At 40.3% G+C, this 14,829-nt stretch overlaps 1 protein-coding gene across 22 annotated transcripts in view; it reads left to right on the top strand.

The window, feature by feature from the left end:
* NEB (nebulin) overlaps window positions 1–14,829 on the top strand; it is a 189,221-nt gene that overhangs the window by 104,484 nt on the left and 69,908 nt on the right. For all 22 annotated transcript variants that reach the window (XM_080927589.1, XM_080927588.1, XM_080927583.1 and 19 more), the window contains exons 82-93: window positions 265–468; window positions 1,152–1,256; window positions 2,163–2,270; window positions 3,727–4,038; window positions 4,738–4,941; window positions 5,580–5,684; window positions 6,289–6,396; window positions 7,385–7,696; window positions 9,643–9,846; window positions 10,223–10,327; window positions 13,827–13,931; window positions 14,037–14,348. In XM_080927589.1, coding sequence (XP_080783715.1) covers window positions 265–468; window positions 1,152–1,256; window positions 2,163–2,270; window positions 3,727–4,038; window positions 4,738–4,941; window positions 5,580–5,684; window positions 6,289–6,396; window positions 7,385–7,696; window positions 9,643–9,846; window positions 10,223–10,327; window positions 13,827–13,931; window positions 14,037–14,348 — 2,184 coding nt within the window. The remainder of the gene's footprint in view (window positions 1–264; window positions 469–1,151; window positions 1,257–2,162; window positions 2,271–3,726; window positions 4,039–4,737; window positions 4,942–5,579; window positions 5,685–6,288; window positions 6,397–7,384; window positions 7,697–9,642; window positions 9,847–10,222; window positions 10,328–13,826; window positions 13,932–14,036; window positions 14,349–14,829) is intronic.

The raw sequence follows: 14,829 nt of genomic DNA, 5'->3' as shown, positions 1-14,829 counted from the left end.
TTACATAATTGTTTTAAAAGTTCTAATAATTATATTGTGGCATTCATAAATACTATTAATATAGAAACCAGAAATAACTTTGCTTTTACAAATGACTTTTGTCAGACGTATAAAAAAACCCCTGAATCCTGTGAGAACAAAGTTCTTCCTTGTGAAGAACCAACATTCTCCTGCTTCTTGCCTCTTTCCTAAAACCCTTGGGTTTTCAGCTGGGGGGGGGGGCATGTTTAACATTCAGAACACTTCTCTATGACATCTTGGCAGAGTGTGTATAAAGCAGATCTGGAATGGCTGCGTGGCATTGGCTGGATGCCAGAAGGCTCCGTAGAGATGACCAGAGTGAAGGGGGCTCAGGACCTTGTGAATGAGAGACTGTACAGGACACGACCGGAAGCCTTGAAGTTTACCTCCATTGTCGACACTCCAGAAGTTGTCCTGGCAAAAGCCAATTCTCTGCAAATGAGTGAGGTAAGAGCCATCCAGCTACTGAGCTCCCGTGTTTCTGAACACAGTGTTCAGACGATGATAGATAAAACTGAGGGAGCAGACTGTTTCTTCCAAAGGATCCATTGAAGGTACAAGTCTGAGGGTCTCTTGACTAGCTTAATGCAGTCACCTTGAAAGTAGAACTCTGATTACCAGTTCTGAGGCATGGGGCATGACAACTGTATAATGGTGTAGCATTGCATGAGTCAAGCTTTCCAGAGGGATCTATCTACCCGATGTTTGTGTAGAAAAAGTGATTGCAGCTTTAAGAAATTGGCTCATGTCCTTACACAGGCTGGCAATTCTAGAATCTGCAAGATAGATGAGCAGGTTGGAGACCCAGGGGAAAGTGACTGCTCCATGTCACGAGTGGTCTGCTTGACAGAGTTCCTTCTCAGTGGGGGAAGTGACAGTATCACAGCCTTCAACTGATGAATGAGGCCCATCCACACAGGGAGGAGCATCTTGTGTTACTTGAAGTCTACCGAATAGTGTCAGGCTGTGTGCCTAAGTACCACAGCTTATTCAAATCAAAGGATCAAATTAGCCATTATAAGGACATAAAGGAAACATTTGTATTTAAACCAAACTGTTGCCAACACTCAATGTTTCAGATACCCATTCTCTGCTGCTGAGTTAAAGTGGTATTTCCTTTTTGTCCACAGCGGCTGTATCAGGAAGCATGGAATAAGGATAAAACCAACATCAGCATCCCCTTGGACACTCCAGCGATGCTGCAGGCCCAACTCAATGCTTTGCAGATTAGCAATGTAAGAGGAATGAGCATGGAGTGCAAAAGTATCTCCTAGATAATGAGTAATGCCCGTGGATTTTAGTGGTGTATTTTTCCTTAGCGTCCATAGATGGCCGTTCTGTCTTTCATGAGGTTAGCATAGTGGCATGGCTGAGGGCCTAGACTATACACGTTCTCCCTCCAGCCTTGCAGCCATCTCTCCATAGCCAATGTCAGTGACTTAATTACTTATGCGTTCCTGGAAATAATTAAATCCTGGGCAAGCACCCCCTTGCTCAACAGCATCTATTGTCAGGTCTTCCTATAATATCTTTTTGTTTGACATCCCAAAGTAAAGTAATAGATAAGGGAGATTTTCAGTTGTGTTCAAAGAGCAAGAGATAATGTCACATTCCCTCATCAAAAAGCTCCTGAGCTTCGGGCAGTGGTGGTTCACACCTTTAATCCCAGTTTGTGGGAGGCAGAGGCAGGCGGTTGGATCTTCGTAAGGTCAGCATGATCTCCAGAGTGAGTCCCAGGATACCCTGGGCTATACAACGAAACCCTGGCTCAAAAGAAGCAGGGGAGCAGGGAAGAGAAGAAAAGTAAGTTAAAGGGCCAAAGGGCAAAATGAATGGAACATCCTTGACAGGTCTTCCTGGACCGTAATAAAGAATCCCTGGCTTCACCATTCCATGTACTTGGGCAGGGAGATATTTTCCAACACACATCAAGTTGTGATGAAAACAGATGGGCAATCATTGATACTGCTAGATGCTTAGCTTTCAATTTTGCATCAGAGGTTTCCTCTACTACAAAGTAAACATCCAACAGCAAAGGACCCCAGAGATGAATGTCTTTTCTACACCACCTTGGGTCATGATGTATGTCTGATATGAGTCTGTCTTTATTTCCTAAACAAATCCGTGTTCTGGCCCACTAGAAACTCTACCAGAAAGACTGGGATGAAGCCAAGCAGAAAGGCTACGACTTGAGAGCAGATGCCATTGAAATCAAGCATGCCAAAGCCTCCAGAGAGATCGCCAGTGAGGTAACTTTCTTCTGTGTGCTTTGGGGTTTTCTCCTCTGTAAAACAAACGCTTTGTTTCCAGAATCTTGTTTTCCATTCATAATCTATACAATCACATCTTATCTTGGGCTAAAGACATTCTCTATTTAAAAATATTAAAAGGGATAAAAATTTTATACTTAAAATAAGCATGGTAGGTATAATTTCTGCATTATCAACAACAACAAAATATCATAAAAAATACTTTTAAATTTCTGGATGAAAATTCAGGAACCAATACAATGTCATTTTTATCCCCCAAATATTCTGGCATCCTTCACAGTATAAATGATGATCATGCCATACACCTCTTAAGACTTGAAATCATATTTTATATCAAATATTTTATGCTACATGCTTGTGTATAATATCTCCACAATGTTTTCAAGTTTGCTTCTTGCTAATTTAACATTTACCAGCAGTAATGTAATTATCCTCTAAACTGTTCCATGCTCCCAGAGCCAACATTTTAACACTCCTTCCTTAAACTAGGCATTCTGGCACATGTCTTTAATCCCAGCACTCAGGAGGCAGAGACAGGTAAATCTCTTGAGTTCATGGCTAGCCTGATCTACAGAGTGAGTTTCAGGGCAACCAGGGCTACACAGAGAAACACAGTTCAAAAACAAACTAACCAACCAACCAAAACAACAACAGACTACTTCTTCCTTTCTCTGAGCCCACTCTTGGACTTGTCCATACACATAGCTACTTCCTCCTCCTCATCCTCAGTTTCACCTCTTAACCACCCGTACCTTAAACCCAGTTTTCTCCCTTTGATCCAAATATTTCTAAGTTGTCTAAAAACAGTAAAGAAAAAGGCACCATATTCCCCCAAGTCTTATCAGGTAAAAGTTCTTGTCCACAGACATCTCCTGCTAGAAACCAGTGATCCTGATTTGTGAAAAATAATGTGTTTCTTCCCATTTCTAAAGTCATACCCATGAGTCTTCTCTAGCTGAGGTTCCCCCAGCACCCTGGGGTTCTGTCTGACTGAACCCTCCACCTGCCCAGCAATCTTACCCCCACTCCACTACCTTTCTTTTGAATTATAGGATGTTGTAGGATCTCTCTCACAATAGCACTAGGAGAATTTACTGTGATTGTAATTACCACTGTTTATTTTTGAATGCAAAAAAAAAAGCCTCATCATTTTGGTATAGATAAACCTCACACATCTGAAGCTCTCATAGTAGGTCTGGCAAATGGTGTTTGCTCAGAAATGTTAGGTTTTTTTTTTTTTTTACATTATTTTAATTTACCATAATGTTTTCTTCCTGATCTGTTCATCCACTTAAAATAGTCCTGATTTCTTTTAAACTGAAATAATGACTTCCAGTGTTGAGCCAATTTGCACAGAGATTAAGATTCTGAAATCACTTAAAAGTATAAATATTTTACTTGTTTTTTTTCTCCGATTTTTTTCTCACAATTTTAGTACAAATACAAAGAAGGTTACAGAAAGCAGCTAGGCCACCATGTCGGTTTCCGTAGCCTGCAAGATGACCCCAAGTTGGTATGGTCTATCCACGCTGCTAAGATCCAGAGTGACAGAGAATACAAGAAAGCCTATGAGAAGTCAAAAGGCATTTACAACACACCCTTGGACATGATGTCAATTGTTCAAGCTAAGAAATGCCAGGTCCTGGTCAGTGACGTTGACTATCGCAATTACCTGCACCAGTGGACGTGCCTGCCGGATCAGAATGACGTGATCCAGGCTAAGAAAGCCTACGAGCTGCAGAGCGATGTGAGTGTGTGTTAGCCACTAAGGAGATGAAATGTGTGCATTTAACTGTTGTATATGCTCCGGGGGCACCATATAGCAATCTTAAGACCCAAGGCATTCTGTATAGCCCATGGTAATAATAGAACCCATCCCAACATGAAGGATACTTGATATTGGCAGGATGCTATTTGCCAAGATTTAGGGGGAACAAAATCAGTCTTACTCTATGTAATCAAATAGAAAGTTTTGGTTTCCCTGTTCTGATCTTTGAATAATCTGATATCCACATTACAGAAACAGATAGAAGCATAAGGAAATATTAGTTTAATTCAAGTGACACATGTAGAAAATAATATGTAGTATTTACATACTATAATATTTACATACATCTAAAGGGCTCCTTCCCTAATATTCCTACAACTGTTATTCTTGTGGCTCATGAAAGACACCTTCAAGTACTAAGCACAAAATCTCAACCTGGTACAAAAACAAAACTATATGCCAGTGACATCTATGGTTCTAGCCATTGCTGTCCCTCATCCCACTGAGTGCCACTTGTGAACTATGCTCTGGTTCCCATGGGAGACCGTAGACTCCTCTTAAAGACAGGTGGCAGAGACATGCAAAGATTCAAGTTTAATCTAAATGATGCCAAGTTCTCCTGGCTAACCTACTGTGTGTCTCTCTCCTCCCTACTGTGTGTCTCTCTCCTTCATTTAGAATGTGTACAAGTCAGACCTGGAATGGATGAAGGGTATAGGATGGTTGACGGAAGGTTCTGTGGAGGTGATGAGGGTGAAGAATGCTCAGAATCTTTTGAATGAAAGGTTGTATCGTATAAAGCCTGAAGCCTACAAATTCACGAGCATTGTCGACACTCCAGAGGTGATCCTGGCGAAGACCAATGCTCTGCAAATCAGCGAGGTAAGCTGGTGTGGTTGTTTTCAAGACAAATCTCAATCAAGGGGAATTCAGTTTGTGAACTTCAAATCACCAGTATCACAGGAAGAAAGGTCTGGGGCACAGCTGGGTCCAGATGTTCATAGTCAGTTTGCCAACTCTGCCAAGACAACTGAGCCCAGATTCTAACACACATTTTTTTAATTGCATTTGCAGATGCAAAGTGAAATGCTGCTTAATACTTTACTCATAATATCGTCACCTATTTATGGCTATTTAATCAGGACATAGAAGTCCCAGGGCAGTTCCATCTTCAGACATGACAGTTACTTTGGCTAAGAAAGCAAAGGTCTAATTAGTATTATATGTTATCAGAATTTCTATAATATAGACTTAAGAGTCACATGATTAGATTAGAATTTTTATTACCATATTGAAATTTATATTGTATTATATGTGAATTATTCATGAAGTTATTTGATATTTGTAAATAAAAATACTATATATATATATATATATATATATATATATATATATACACACATACACACACACACACACACACACACATATGGACCAGTCAACAGTGACTTTTAATTTAAAACAGAATGTATGTGGTTAATGACGTTCTAATCTGCCATACTGTTGTTCACATTTACCAGCCATTGTACCGTGATGCCTGGGACAAGGAGAAGGCTAACGTGAATGTGCCGGCCGACACGCCTGTGATGTTGCAGTCCAAACTGAATGCCATTCAGATTAGCAATGTAAGACTCTCTAGGATGTGGTTCACAAAACTCTGTCTACCAAACCTTTCCTTCCTGTGTCTCTGACAAAAGTTGGGCAAAAAGCACGGCCCTTTTATTTCTAGTTTTTAAGACCCTAGAAGTTTGTATGTCTTTCTCCACTTTTTATAGTGTAGACATATATCCTTGTTGGAAAGGCCTTGTTGAAAAGGCGATGGTTTCTCAAAGCTAAAACAAAAATGTAACCTAAAGGTGTTTATGGTGCAATACTTGGTTTTCCACCCCCTTTAAATGCCACAAAATGTAAAGTTTTCTGATTTTTATTTCATCGTATTTACTGTCTCTGAAATTTGTCATAAAAATTATTGGAGATTCCTTTGACTACAAATCACTGAAAATGCATGTGAAATCAATTTCCATGTGAAACTTATCTGTCTTATAAATCTTAAGGAGATTCGTGTACAGCAGAACTGTTAGCAGGAGTTCATTTTCTACGACCCTGTAACATAGGGTTTTATTGTCAGTATAAAATGCCAGTTACTGCTAATAGCTATTCTTGATCGGTGATGCTGACTCCGCAGCTCCCTCTTCAGACTTACTGTGGCATTGCAATCCCCATTTGCAGAAACACTATCAGAAGGCTTGGGAAGATATCAAGATGACCGGTTATGACATTCGGGCAGATGCCATTGGGATCCAGCATGCCAAGGCTTCTCGGGATATTGCCAGTGATGTAAGAGCACTTCCTTGTCTAGGTTCAACACACTGACCTGTGAACACATAGGGGGTTTGACTTAATTCTTCAGAGATTAGAATAGAATGCCAATATTTTTTTCTTAGCATATTACTTTAAAATTCCAAGTTTCAGGACAACGTGTTCAGTGCTTTGTGAAGGTCCCTCCACATGCACCTCATTGTACAATTTCTATATTTATACACAAAATTTCTCCTCACTCCCAAATCTTTTCAACATAAGTTTATTTATAAGAACATACATTTGCTGGGTTAGTGAATATTGGAAATTCTTTTACCCTGAGGTGTGTCACATGCTATTTGCGAATAATTTGAGGCAGTATAGGGACAAGTACTTTTAGTACTGAAATTTATTTTACTATGATAGACATGTTGATTATCCTCCACGTTATACATATAAAAGCCATTTTTCAAAAATCAGTTTTCAGTTTCAAAATAACTTGAAGCAATTGATTCCATTTAAAGTGACAGAGAGGGCTGGAGAGATGGCTCAGTGGCTAAGAGCACTGACTGCTCTTCCAGAGGTCCTGAGTTCAAATTCCAGCAACCACATGGTGGCTCACAACCATCTGTAATGAGATCTGATGCCCTCCTCTGGTGTGTCTGAAGACAAAGACAGTGTACTCAGATACATGAAATAATTAATCTTTCTTTTAGTGACAGGGAGTTCATGGTTGTAGTTGTTTATAACAAAATATCATAGCTAACAGGGACTGAACTCTGGGGGTTGCTGGTGAGGCTTAAAGGGAGAGATGTCCAGGAGACAGGTCTGATCTTTAGTGCTCTTAGAAAGCAAATTGATATAACAAACAGTGCAAAAAAAAATTACAGTGTAAACTTAGAGGGAAATGGTGTCTAGAATAAAGGTGACCCAAGGGAGGCAGGATCCTTGTCAGTGGAGAAACACTGTCTGTAAGAAAAGCAAGCATGAGAAACCTGATCTTTTTTCTTGTGCTCACATCTCCCAGTATCTGTACAAGACTGCTTATGAGAAGCAGAAAGGCCATTACATTGGGTGCCCCAGTGCCAAGGAAGACCCGAAACTGGTCTGGGCAGCAAATGTATTGAAGATGCAAAATGACAGACTGTACAAAAAGGCCTACAATGATCACAAGGCCAAGATCTCCATCCCAGTGGACATGGTGTCCATCAATGCTGCCAAGGAGGGCCAGGCACTAGCAAGCAATGTGGACTATCGGCAGTACCTGCACCAGTGGTCTTGTTTTCCTGACCAGAATGACGTGATCCAAGCCAGGAAAGCCTACGACCTACAGAGTGATGTAAGTGTCCCCCAGAAAGAAGTCCTTCCATGGCTTGGCATTCTTACACCCACCAATGCTCCCGAAAGCCCAACTCTCTCATGTCCAGCACGCCCCTTTACTATTTTGTCAGCGTTATCGATGGACTATGCTGTGGCTAGATTTGTTTGGGAAATTCAAATTTTCACTGATAAGGTGCTACCAGAATTTTTTCTGGAGATTTGCTGAGGTGTTTTAACACTTACGGTTTGTTCGATGAAGGAATCACCATGGTTATTCAGCTATATCATGAAGAAAAATAGAGCTGTCTTCCTTAGAATTAATTCCAAAGATTGGGGACCTGCTCTAAACTCACCTATTTCCCTGAACAAAATGCTCTTGGCATCAGAGTGCTTATCTTAGCCAAAACAGTTTTAGATTTATTCATATGCCAATTCAATTTTTCTAAAAATGATAGATTCTATAAGGTTATGGGTTTCTTTTTAAATGATTTACTTGTTCATCTTATGTGTATGGGTGTTTTGTGTGCACATATGTCTGCACACTATATGTGTGCCTGGTGTCCACAGAGGCACTGAGACTAGAGTTATACACAGTTTTCAGCTGCCAGGGGGTGCTGGAATTGAACTTGTGTCCTCTGGAAGAACACCAATCACTCTTAACCACTGCTCCATCTTTCCAGCCCAAGGTTATATATGTCTTGTGTAGATCTTCTTTTAGTTCTCTGAACTTGGCTTCCTTATACTTCAAAAGATGCATATTAAATGGTGAATGAGCTGTTAAAGGGAGTATGCCTGTAAGTGATTTGAGTGGCATGGTGGCTTGTTTTATGCTGCATAGTATATTGAGGCGTGTATTTAAATCACATTGTTTAAAACTGGGACAAGGAACTGTGAGTTTTGGAGTTGTCTTATGTAAATGCTGCAGTGAATGACGTCATCCTTTGGAGATTTTCTAGTATCTTCAGTCTCTTACTCCCTCTTGACATTTGAGTCCCATAGCTAGTTATTAAAATACCATTTCTAATCAATGGTTTTTATATTAATTGCTGGTGTTTTAAAAGTAGAACAGTTTAAACTGCTTAACTTTTATATGTGGCGTAATAATCAAGAATGTGACAGATCCCAGTTGGAAGAGAGAAACCATCTTATAAGATAAAGAAAAGCCAAGTGAGGCCAAAATTGTGTAGTTGGTTTTGAATTCTTAATTATCCTTCTAAAAATACTTATTCAATACACCATGAGCCAGGCATTGTATTAGCACAAAAGACATGATGGCAAATAGAGAATTAAGAGCAGGATGTGGCTCTTGGAGTGAGGGAGTTCACAGCGATGCAGAAATGCATGCTAACGGGCGTGCCATGAAAGTGGAAAGGCTCAGAACAGATGATCTGAGGCACTCTGCAAAAAGAAGTGGGACGTTCCTTGGGAGGAGTGCTGATTTTGCAGGTTTATGATGGTGGGGGGGGGGGGGGTCACAGAGACACTGAAAGATGGCCCATGTGATCAGTACAGAAGGAATGGGTGAAGGAGGTCAGAAGAGTAGGCGGTGGTAACAAGCACCAGATCAGAGTCCATGATGGTGTTCTTGATCCTGAGACCAGTGGGAGCTGTAGGAGGGGGATTTAGTGGTGGCAGATTTGAGCGGAGGACTTTGAAACGGTCCTTCTGGTTATGCAGAGAGCCAAGTATTACAGCATTGAAACTCCACATTGGCTAGCATAATGATCACCTAGGTATCAGTCAGAAATCATCCATGCATTCACCCAATGGGAGGGCTGCTTCGGCGCATGCGCATAGCTGCCTCAGTATAGAACCCTGGCACAGAAAAGATTTAAACAAAATGCTGCTGTGTGTGGGAGTAAAGGGGAACATTCTGGCGAGCATCCTTTTAAATTGTTATTTCTGAAGTAAGAACAATCAGAAAGAGATAATACTGCTTCTACATAACTGTGTCTTCTACCCCAGGCCATCTACAAGGCTGACTTGGAGTGGCTGCGTGGCATTGGCTGGATGCCAGAAGGGTCTCCTGAAGTACTGAGAGTCAAAAATGCCCAGGAGATCCTCTGTGACAGTGTCTACCGGACCCCCGTGGTGAAACTCAAGTATACAAGTATTGTGGACACACCCGAAGTTGTCCTTGCTAAATCGAATGCTGAAAATATTAGTATTGTGAGTCACTATTGTTTTTCTATGTATTGAGATAGAATTCAAGCTATAAATCATAATGAATAATACCTGGGCCATCTACCTTTAAGAAAAGTATCAATCCGTGTAAGCAGCTTTGATAGTACAGTTTTGGTTTTGAATGTTTTTAAGACCTAAAATATTAATACAGAGTACTAATAATATTCTTACAAACTATGAGTAACTTATGTGCAAAATAAATTCAAAAAACCCTCACCATAACCCTGTATTAAGAGAACCCTGACAAAGATAACCCGATTAGACACATCCTCCCCAAAACAATAGTGACAAGTAGTTCACTGAAACTAGGAAAATTATAGGCCACCAACTGATTTCTGTTATTTTCTGGTTCCTTCCACAGCCAAAATACAGAGAAGTTTGGGACAAAGATAAAACTTCCATCCACATAATGCCAGACACACCTGAAATTAACCTCGCTCGAGCTAACGCTCTTAATGTGAGCAATGTAAGTATCGAAACAGACTCTGTGTTGCTCAGAAAGTCACTTGGTTGGTGCCTCTTTATGACCGGGGTATATCTGTGTAGCCAATGGCGGGTGAAGATTCCTTGCTGCCAGCACTTGGCCAAAAGTGAGGAGCAGAGCAGAGCCCTGGCCCTAAAGCTTAGTAACCCAGCCAGTTACTGTGGGCCAGTAGCCACAGGACAAAGGGCAGAGGAGAGAATAAAGAAATGCTCAGGCTAGAAAAGGGACACAGTGGAAGGCTCAAACTTAAAATATTATTCGCAAAAAAATATGTGGGTTAGTTGCAAAACCCAGATCATGAGAGATTTCTTACCAAAAAAAAAAAAAAAAAATAGAAATCACCAAAATCGACTCTAGAAATTTTTAGAAAACACATAGCAACAAAACGTTTTTTTTAAACTGTTTAGCCATCTAGTGCCAAGGTCCTTCTAGTAATTTCGTAAGATTCCTTAAGAATTATAGGTGATCAACTACTGGCAAACCTCATGCAGAAGGGAGGCTGTCATAGACATCAAAGCTTTCTACAGATTGATCCTCAAATGGGAACTGCTGAGCAATAACAACAGAAAACTGTGAGATGTTAATAAGTCAGCATCTTCAGATGATAGGATGTGAGCAAGGATCCAGGAATAACAAGGGGTCCCATGCCAGAAACCTAAAGATACAGTAACGCATACAAAAAAAACAAAAAACAAAAAAACAAATTTAATAAGTCAGCATCTTCAGATGATAGGATGTGAGCAAGGATCCAGGAATAACAAGGGGTCCCATGCCAGAAACCTAAAGATACAGTAACGCATACAAAAAAAACAAAAAACAAAAAAACAAATTTAATAAGTCAGCATCTTCAGATGATAGGATGTGAGCAAGGATCCAGGAATAACAAGGGGTCCCATGCCAGAAACCTAAAGATACAGTAACGCATACAAAAAAAAAACAAAAAACAAAAAAAAAACCAAAACCAAAAACAAAAAAAAACATGTGTACCTTATTATATTTTAAAAGATATGACAAAATTTAATATCCATTCTTGTTCTTTAATAAAGCCCTAGTAAAATGAATAAATTAAGATAATTTAGATGTGTCATTCAAAACCTATCTGAAAGCAAAGCCCAGTTCATCCTCTTGAGCCTTTGATGTTAAGCCAGGACTGAAATAGGGCTGTTTGCTCACAGCACCGACTTGACATTTAACTAGGTGATTGAGTAAAACCTCTCATTGATGACACGTGAGGAGGAATGAGAACTGAAAGCTGGAAAAGAGACCAAATTATTCTCTGTAAAAGCTGTGCTTAAACCCACAAGAGAACAAAGAAGGGCCACTAGCTAGTGTGACTGATTCACTAGCCACACACTTCAAGACAGGGGCATGAGAGATGCCATCATAACCCAGAAATTGTCTGTGGGTAGAACAAGTATGACCCATTAAAAGGGGGTACCTAGTGCAATCTTTCCGATCGGAAACCTCACACTTATTTAAAAAGATACATCTTTGTGAGGGGATGAGTCAGCTAAGCAAAGACCCCTCTCCATTGTATTCAGCTCTGTCAGCCCTGCTGCAGTGAGCTGCATGAAGCGGAATGTTCTGGAACTTAGGAGAACAGCACAACTGGAGAACACTGTGGGAGCCTTGGGGATTGGAGATTCCCAGTATCAGTGTCACAGTGTAGGACGCTCTTGGGGAATTTCTCTACCACAGCAAAGGCCCTTCTTCCATTCAGTTCATAGCCATTTTGTCAGAGTTTTAGAAAATCACACCTGCTTGTTTTTGGATGACAGAGTTCTCATGGGACAATTCTAGAACCCTATTGTGAATATCATGGTTGCAAATTAGCAGAGTCTTCAAAGTTGTGGGGAATAATGACAGCAGCTCACATTGCAGAGAATTAAATGCCTCGTTACAATGCAAACCACAATGTACACTGTCTTTTCGAGGATCATTACTATCATGATAACTGATAAGGTCTGCTATTCACAGCCATGTCCATCAGACCAGTGGTTCTCAGCCTGTGGGCTGTGACTCCTTTATAGTTGTACATCGGATAATCTGCATATCAGATATTCACATCATAACCCGAAACAGTAGCATAATTACAGTTAAGAAAGAGCAACAGTAGTTTTATGATTGGGGATCACCACTGCATGATCTGTAGTAAAGGGTAGCAACATTAAGAAGGTTGAAAACCACTGATGAAGAAAGTATACCTTCTGCACAGCAAAAATCATTATATGAGATTTTATGGATAGCAAAGCAAATTCAGCTTAAAGGGACTCAAACTGTATTGGTAAAATAGTGATTTTTTTCTTTAGTTAGATAGGGAAGTTGAAACTTTTAAAAGTTTGGAAATCTGTCTTTGTTCTCAGAGTTATATGGTGAAGAAATCAGATCTTGTGTCCAGGTTTGTTTTAGTTCATTGACAGAAATTTATTTGATCTCATAAACAAGAAAGAATAAAAATGTAATATGAAAATAAATATGAAAAGCTAAAGACAAAAGTAAGGTTAAAGGTAATATGGTGACATTTACATGAAGTGTGGTGTAGAAAAATATATTTAAATATGGAGAACACTTTTTTCTCTTTATAGAAAGCAAGTCAATTTTTAAACTAGACCCACCCAAAATTTAAACAAAAATCTTAAATGAAAATTCATATAGCACTTAACCATACTTACACATATAAAATTCACCTAAGGACTCAGAGATGCCAAATTCAGGGCAGGATTGATAAGACACTGCCGTGTTTTTATTCCCTGTGGGGTCCCATGCAGATCAGTAGAATTTTAAAATTATATGTTTAAATTACAGTCATTTCTGAATCTTTCTACCATGGTTGATGTAGAATGTAGACACTAAGATGTGTGTGATTCATGTATGTCTCAGGCACTTACTGGCCAAATGCCATCACTTTTGATGTATCACATTCCTTAACGATTCGAAGAAACATGTAATGGAGACTCTGGACTATCCTTTGCTGTAACCTCTCATCATAGTTCTGGTCATCTGACTTCTAGAGTAGAAAACAGAAGCCTTGTAAGAAGTGATAAGTTACTACCTTATTTCAATTGTTTGTAACACCAAAAATATATATCTCCAGTTATATATTATGTATATTTTATATATGTATATATAGCCAGTTGTACTTATCAGATATGGTATCCTTGAACAGTGTGCACTATCAGTCATAGAAGAGTAAAAAGTTTACATTGGAAAGAACAAATTCAAAAGTATAAAGCCTCTGTGATTGTAAAAACATCAAAGTTGAGCTGAGGGCAGACAATAAACTTATATCACTGCTATACACTGACACTAAAAAGGGAAATGAACCAGGCCTTGGATGGCCACATGTCGGCTGTGATTAATGTCAACAAGAAAGATACCTAGTTGGGTTTGGGTCTTTGACTGTAGACACCATTTCATGTCTCAGAGTGTTGATGTAAATTAGGAGAATAACTTCACCTCTTCCACCATTTCTCCTCTTCAGAAACTCTACCGTGAGGGATGGGATGACATCAAAATGAGCTGTGACGTCCGGCTGGACGCCATCCCCATCCAGGCTGCCAAGGCCTCCAGGGAGATTGCAAGTGATGTACGTGAGCTTTTTATACCTTCAGGTGGTTCCCTCCCTGCAAATTCTTTGTGTGTGCATCCGAGGGCACGCTGTGACCCATTCTCTCTGCTTCTTATTCTCCAGTACAAGTACAAACTTGACCATGAGAAGCAGAAGGGACATTACGTGGGCACCCTCACAGCCAGGGATGACAACAAGATCCGGTGGGCCCTCATTGCTGGCAAGATTCAGAATGAAAGGGAGTACAGGCTGCAGTGGGCCAAATGGAAGACCAAGTTCCAGAGCCCCATGGACATGCTTTCCATCTTGCATTCGAAAAAGTGCCAGACGCTGGTCAGCGACATTGACTATCGCAATTACCTGCACGAGTGGACGTGCATGCCTGACCAGAACGACGTGATCCAGGCCAAGAAAGCCTACGAGCTGCAGAGCGATGTGAGTGAGGCTGTACTGTATCGTCTTCCCCTGACTGCCAGAAAGTTCACGGCACTAAGTGCCTTTGTCACCATTCCGTGCCTTTACCCAGCCAAGGGTCTGGTCCTTGCAGTATGACATCAGAACCAACAGCGTCAGGAAGTAGCCAAACTTCTTGTGAAGAAATGAGTGGCAGTATAAATGAGAGTAGGTCTTGCTGGAAGGTCAAAAACAAAAATAAACAACAAACAAACCCTACAGTGGGAAACTTGTCGGTAGTACATGTCTATAGTCCTAGCACTTGGGAGTCAAAGGCAAGAGGATTGCTACACCCTCAAGGTCGGCCCGGTCTAAGCAGATCCAGGCCAGTGCAAGGGGCATGTAGTTCAATCCTGGTGTGAGGAGGGAAGGGATGAGACTGAATTATTGTGGGAAATTATTATCTATAGCATTAATATAATAATAAAGGTTTATATAACAGACTATTGATAGTCCATAACAC

This window comes from Micromys minutus (genome assembly GCF_963924665.1).
Source record: "Micromys minutus genome assembly, chromosome: 13".
Taxonomy (NCBI): Eukaryota; Metazoa; Chordata; class Mammalia; order Rodentia; family Muridae; genus Micromys; species Micromys minutus.
This window is presented reverse-complemented; position numbering and strand designations above follow the sequence as displayed.